The following is a 7,846-nucleotide window of genomic DNA, read 5'->3' as shown; positions in this document are numbered from 1 at the left end:
TATTATTACTATTTATATATATTATTTCTGGATTCTTCTCTGTATTTGTTATTTTACATCCATGTTTAATGAGATGATTCATAACATTTGAAAAATTCTTTCTTTAATTTTTATATGCTGTTAAATGTTATAAGGACTTTTGTTTAATGTACCTGTTGATTTTAACAAATATATATTCCCCTACAATCATTACAGTTAATTTTACAAGTGACTTATCTACTGTTAAATTTATTTTTAAATATTATTTTATTATGATTTAAATATTTTATTAAATTATTTATTGGCTTCAAGAATGAAGTATAAGTTCATATAAATACACGTTAAGAAATGCTTTGTTAGTGAGTATTGGCTGGCGAAAGATTTCACCCTGATTTCTGAGCCTTCAGTAAAATTAGGCCAGACCGTAATTTATGGGATCCAAATTAATAGGTAGATTTAATGGTTTTCTATAAAATCTGACCTGAAAAATTTAAAAAGATAGGTTCCGAAAATGTAATTTTAGTATTTTTTGAGAAATTTGGGTTTTTTTTAGAAAAGATTGGAGGATGTAAAACATTCTATTTTATTTTGGTATGAAATAATTTTATTAAATCAATAACTAAATTTAAAAATATAAAAATCTAGAAATAATAACGGAAAGAATTTCTATAAGAGTGTAGAAGGTTCAAAAAATAGATGTTTTAAACCATTACATTTGAATAAACAAGCAAATGGATCAATGCTTCTACATCATGGCAAGCACTATGTTTAGGGATATAAGTACTGCAGAGAGCCAATGAGTGGGATTTAATAATATTTGAGAGAGTGAGCAGTAGATCATAGGTAAAGAATGCTTTACAAGTATATTCCAATTTGTAACAGTGTTCTGTTCTATGATCATCATGAGATGCTGTTCAGTGAGTTGTGTTAACAAAGACAAGGTATCATTAATAATTAATAAAAGTATAAGCAAATTTTTTTCTTTGTAAATAGTTGAAGTAAATAACCTTTATATAAAGTTTATTATTGCTCTTGTAATTGTAATCTTGATGCAACAGTCACTACTTAATTTTGTATGAATTTCTATTAGGTATTGTAAATTTCATTTCATAGTAGAATCTGACCTATTATTTGTGTCAAATACATACAGTAATTTAATTAGTTTGTGAATAGAGATATATTAAATAGTGAATAAATTGTATTTGTATAAATTTGAATGTGCTTCATTTCTCAATATCCTTTGTTAAACATGTGGCAATACACACTTCAGTCTAGTTGCTTTATACTGATAATGTATTGCAGTTGTAAAGTTAAAGAAATTGAAAAAGCTATCTAAGGTTGTAAAAAAGCCTTATATGGCTTCAAATTTAATCAACTAAAACATTCATAGGTAGAATCAAAAAATTATTTTCTCCTTAGTATTGTTAAAACCTTATTCATAATTGACTTAACATTACTGTTACCAAATTTTCTATTATTAAAGTTAAATATCTTCAAATCAACCAAATTTTGTGTGCTATGTAAAGAGAAAGCAGATGAAATGATGTACATAGATTTTTATATTCAAACAAATTTTCAACAATTTTTATTGATGACTACATAATACAAAATTGTAATCAGTTGTAGGTGTTATAAAAATATCAGAAGTATCCTAATAATTTATATATTAAATTTTAAAATAAATGAAAATATAGAAAATAATATAAAATTTTGTCATATCATGTTATTTTGGTATGAATAACATTAATTTCAACATATAGATCTTTTTTAAAAATGTATGTATTATTACCTTTTTTTTCTTCTTATAAGTGCCGGAAGAGCAATGTGAATCTGAAAGCAAATTGTTTGAACTGTTTAATAATTTTAATTCAGCAGAATTTTGATTTCTCATTAAAACAGAAAGAAAATCAGAGTATAACTTAATAAAGATGCAGCAGAATGTAAGTCAAAGTAAATTTAAAAAAATGTAATAAATATTACATCATGAATGTCATCAGTAAAAATATTAATCAAATAAATGATAAAGTTGTTATACTGTTCAGATTATGTGTTATGTAATAATTAGTCATGACTTTTTTATAAACAGATTTTAGGAAATTTTTTTTAAAAATAAAGGAAATAATAAAATTTTAGTGTTGAAATAATATATATATATATATATTTATAATCTCAGACTCTAGCTTAAAGAATTAAAATCTGAAACATTTTTTATTATAAATGAGTTTTTGTGGAAATAAAAAAACTGATGGCTTAATAAATAGAAATAAAAGTTTTTTTCTCATTTTCTCAATATACATTAGTCACTGTATTTCATAACTAATTTGAATAGATCTGTTTTTTATTCTATTTATTTACATAATTCCTGTTTCATGTGTATTTTTTAATATCTTTTACAGAACTACCTTTATAAATAACTACATGACAACAAAGGAGGACTAAACATTGTTTTAAATTTCATAATTTATATTGTGATGTCATGCTTGAAAATGATAATTACAGAATTTATTTTTATTTTATTCATTGTTTCATAATCCTCTGTCTACTTTTTTTAATAGCCTACATACAATGAAGATAAATTTCACTTTATTGTTCAGTAAACTTAGTCGCCCCTAAATTACGCCACAAATGTTTCATATTCTACTGTGTATATGCTGGTAGAAGCAAGCAGTAGGAGAATTCCGTTGTATGCAGTAGCAGAAATGCAGTAATTTGAACTGGAAGCGCGAGAACGCTCTTTATGTACGCACTAGCGTGCAAAGGATTTTTTTATAAATTTCAAGTATTTAAACGTAAATGAATTCTTACCTCATTTAAATATACCATGACAGCTTCTTCTAAAAAAAAAGATAATCAATTGTATTATTTGATGACAACATCTACTTCGCTAAGTCCGTTACACTGTTTATTACCCCGTTTTTTTTTTTTTTTTTTTTTAGCAAGGGTTTATCTTTCATTATTATTACGAAAAAAAATAAAAGAAAGTAGTTTACGCCTAATTGATTATTTTAGAGTAATAAGTTTGCAATATTACTGATATTTTTTTACTTACAAATATAATATGAAAGCACTGATAATTAATGAAATTGAAATAAAGATGGCATTGGATTTTATCTGTACTCGTTTGACATGTCTGTAATCTGCAACAATTTAAACAAATCTGTAGTCATGATTTATCTACTGTTTTAAATAAGTTTAAGTATATAAGTTTTAGGTCTTTAATTCATTTAAAAATGTTACGGTAAATTTTAGTTAGTATTACCTTTTATAGGTAAAAATCAGAACATGTTTTATTTACGTAAATTAATCTGTAGAAAGTAAATTATACACAAGTTATATTGTAAATTAACAGAACCATGAAAAAATGCAAACGTTCTAGATCAACTACACTTGTAGTGTTAATTTAGTTATTTATTTATGTAGAAGTTTTTATTAATATCAAAACATTGTGAGTGCTGCATTTAAAAGAAAATGGAATGTGAGCCTGAAAAAGAAAACAAAGGAAAACTATTTGTTCGTAGAGTTCAGGTAATGAATTTCAGTATTAAGTAAATTACAGTGTTTTTTTTAAAAATAATATTAAAACTGTTATTCATTTCTATGTTATTCATCACGTTTCTTTAGAAAAATTAATTCTGTATATGACAAGTAATTACACTAAATTTATATGAGACGTTTTGAATAAAATATGCTTTAGTAATCTTGTATATTTGTTGGACAAAGAAAAAATAATTTTTTTACTTTATCGAATAATGAAATAAGAGCCTGTTTTAACTCGACTTTTTGACAATTCAAATGTTTGTGGTGCAGTTGAAAACCGTCTAAACGGTTTTCCGATTTTTATGAAATTTTGCATACAATAAACGGAGTTAATATTTACAAATTAGTCTATTTCAAGGAAGTTAACCTATTAAACACTAACAATCACGGCTGTCTCAACAGCTTTGCTGACCACCACTTAAAACAAATGTCAGTAAAGTGTACTAACTTACAGTAATATTTTATAAACAAGTTTAAAAAACACTTTGCTGTAATTGAATCATATTCAAACACATGAAGTCCCAAGTGGCTAGGTTAAAACAACACCTCATTTCATATTTTTCAGTTGATGTATTAATTATATTGTATTAAGTTTAAAATTATTTTATTTTGTTAACTGATAAAGTATATGCAAGATATTTATATCGTAAAGATTTATTTATACATGAAAATATTTCAAAATGGTAGTTTTTAGGAATTATTCTACTAGCATTCTATTTAATGATCATGATTTCATTTAAGTTATTTTATGCGCCTTAGAAAAGGCTTACTTTTTAATGACACATTTGAAAGAACATATTGCAAGTAGTGATCAGAACAGAAATTCTTCTAGTGATGGATACTAGTGATAGCAGCTATTCAGTAACACTTGATAGAATAATTGAATAGAAATGGCCTTATTAAATAATTGTTACTTTAATCATTTCATTTGTTTAAATATTCTACAAGAAAAATGCTCAAGACATGTAAATGATAAAAATCTGGAAATAGATGCACATTCAATTGTTGAACTATCATAAGCAGCAGTTAGATATGTAAAATTATATAAACAAAAAAAGCAATACTTAAAAATCATTATAAAAAATAGCTGCATTTATATAGTAAAACAAATAGTGAAAAATATATAAGTAATATAACTCTGCTGTATGTGTGTTATAGGTGTAATATATGATGACTTGAGATAAGTCCTAAATCACTTTCAACAGTGAGGTAGTGATTATCAAAAATCACAAGCATCCTGTGTCACTTCACTCCTCAGTGAAGTAGTTTCCTTTTGCTTTTTTCAATGAACTTGAAATATATGGTTAGGTATCAGTGTGCTAGGACCACAAATTTAAACCATACTTGGCGCTAGCAGACACCTTTACCCTATTCATCACAGGAACTGGTTGTGTATGGAACATCTACTTCAGAGAAAACAACTGATTGATTGCTTATGGCTCATATAAGTAAAGAACCTGAGATGCTTGGTGCTTGTATCACGTACTTCTTACAGTCAAATAAATGAATGGTTGAATAATTACTCTATTAAAGATATTACTTAAGCAATGAAATTAAATTAAAGAAAAGTAAATGGATATGAAATTGCAGATATTACAAAGTTACTATTCAATTTTTTTCATTTTTAAATATATTTAATCTTGTTAAAATTTTCATTTTTTGTAAGTAGTTACTACATGCGTCATTAAATTTGTATATAATTGTATAATATTATACATCATAAAAAAGAAATTAGTTATAATAAGTAAATCTAGATAATTAATTTTAATTTATTAATTTTATTTCATCTATTAAAAAAGTTAAGTTGTTACCATAATTTCTAGTACTATTTAATTAAAAATAAATTTGACAATATTATATCTTATTTATAATAAATAAAAGTTAAAGAAATACACATTCTCAACAAAGAATACTTGAAATCTATCTTATACATGACCAAAAGCTGTTTGCTTATATACATCACATATCAATACACCACAGGAATTTTATCATCAGCTTACATCAAATAATTTCATCTACACTTAATTTAGATGTTACCGTTACTATTATATCTAAGAATTGCATGCAATTCAAAACTTAATATTGTATTGCTAAAGTGAACATTGTTTCAATTTCATTCAGATTCCAGGTAACAACTGATTACACAGTTATTTTTGAAATGCTTCATATAGTTTTCCCCAATTTTCAGTGAAACAAGAATCACATTATAAAATTTATATCATAGAAATACAAACCATTTTGAAATACAGTACAACTAGGCTTTGATGCAGTCAGTACGCTACTAGCCATTTGTCTTGTATATAAGAATTGGTTTTCAAAGCAACCAGTCATCCCTTATTTACAACTTTTCTTTAAAAATTTCTAAGACTGTAAACATAAAAAAAAACCTTAATTGTATTGTTCTATAATGCATAAACTCTGGGAAAACCAGGAATTTCTCCCTGCTTCACTTAAGAGCCTAAAGATCTTTTTTTGGTGATGAAAACAAGTAAATCATTCAATTGATAACTGCTTCCCCAAAGTGTTATGCCATTGACTAATATGTAATATGCTATCAACAATATGTAATCAAACTTTGAGTGTTCTAGAACAAGATAAACCTGTCTAAGCAAAGATATGAGGTACATATTGATTCTCAAATAGAGTGTTTAAGGACAGTTACATTGAATTTTTTCCCACTATACCGCGAATACAATGAATAAAGCCTAAGTTAATATCATTAATCTTAAATGGTAGGTCAAAGTCATATGACTGTGAAAGAAAAACACATAAAACACATTTTTAGAAAAATCCAGTTTGAGCCTAATATAGTGAAACCATAATGAAGTCTTATTTAAATAAATTCTCTATATAGCTCTAGTCCAATAATAGATGGCATAGTATTAGCACTGTAAGATTGGCCTGTATTGTTGTTAAAACCCATAATGGGACTATAAAAATTACCATAATAAATGAAATAAGGTTGGTCTCTGTACAGAACTCTGAAGTATATCATACACCATTTCTGAGACTTCTTGTTTAAAATTGTGGATCTTAACAATTTGTCTGTAATCTTTTAAATACAAAATAAGCCATTATGAGATGAGAATGCTGGAATTGAAGGTCTATCTCATAATGGCTTAATTAATTAAGAGAGGAACTGACATACTGCCATATGCTTTACAGTTATCCACAAACAAGGCAGTTTTATTACTGATATTTGAGTTTATTATAAGAAAATTTTATAGTGATAATTCTATATTAAGATTTTGCCTGAAGCCAAGCTGTCCATTGTAGAAGATTGTAAAAAAAAAATTACAGTTTTATATTTTACTAATCATCTCAATACCTTGGATGACAAAACTTAACAAAGAAATTGACTGATAGTCACGTACTAATTTTATATTCTCTTTTAAAAATTGGGACAACTTTGATGCTTTTTTTTAGCAAATTTATAAAAAATCCATTACATACTTTTATTGTAAATATCAGTTTATACAGGAGCTAAACCATCTGTAGTACTGTCCAGGATCATAGGTGACATTAAATCATTACTACTTTTATTTAATGAAATAAAGTTTATAACTTTTATATCTTTCTCTGTAGTTATTGGAATAAAAAATACAAATTTATCATTGTGGCATGGTTTAAATATGCGTGGGAGCTGAGTTATCTCTTTAGTGGCGGAATTCATTGAGATAGAGCAAGTTCAGTGGGAACATTAGAAAAATAATCATTAAAAAATTCCAATTGTTTGTTTATAGTACATAAAAAAATTTTATTTGTGCATGTGTTGCCTATATTTTTTTTCTTAGTCCCACTAAAAATACTACTACATTTTTGCTATTTTAAAAAGCCTTTCAAAGTTTTTCACTCACTCCAAAGCATTTTTGATGCTTTTTTTGAACACCTATGCTAATTTTCAAAATTAGCTCATTCATATACTTTACACACCTCACAATATTCTGAATTTGTATAAGTAATTAAGATCCACGTTGTAAGGACATTTTGTATAAAAAATAAAATCAATTCTGCATAAATTTTCAATAAGTGTGTTTCTTTTTTTTTAGCAAGTTCTGATGACTGATGAAAATTTAACTGCTGAAGAATTAACCTACAAAGTTGATGAAATGAAAGATTTAATGATCACACTAGCAAAAATGTTAAAACACACAATAGATAAAGTACATAAACTTGATGCTGAAAACGAAAGTCTGACAACTGTAAACAACTCATTGACTTTATTGTAAGAAATTAATAAATTTTATTCAGATAAAATAAGATAACAGTATTTAATATTTATAAATGGGTTATATAACAATTAATTCTGGGTTATCTTATGTCAAAGTAA

General features: G+C 25.8%; 1 protein-coding gene across 1 annotated transcript in view; it reads left to right on the top strand.

Moving 5' to 3' along the window:
* The first annotated feature begins 3,067 nt into the window (after positions 1–3,067).
* The window catches only part of LOC142320084 (uncharacterized), a 55,999-nt gene continuing 51,220 nt past the window's right edge, over positions 3,068–7,846 (top strand). Inside the window, exons 1-2 of the mRNA XM_075357759.1 lie at positions 3,068–3,504; positions 7,566–7,741. Of these exons, the coding sequence (XP_075213874.1) occupies positions 3,448–3,504; positions 7,566–7,741 (233 nt within the window). The 5' untranslated portion in view covers positions 3,068–3,447. The remainder of the gene's footprint in view (positions 3,505–7,565; positions 7,742–7,846) is intronic.

The sequence above is a fragment of the Lycorma delicatula genome, chromosome 2 (genome assembly GCF_047948215.1).
Source record: "Lycorma delicatula isolate Av1 chromosome 2, ASM4794821v1, whole genome shotgun sequence".
Taxonomy (NCBI): domain Eukaryota; kingdom Metazoa; phylum Arthropoda; class Insecta; order Hemiptera; family Fulgoridae; genus Lycorma; species Lycorma delicatula.
The sequence above is the reverse complement of the archived record's forward strand: the minus strand, read 5'-3'. Positions and strand labels throughout refer to the sequence as shown.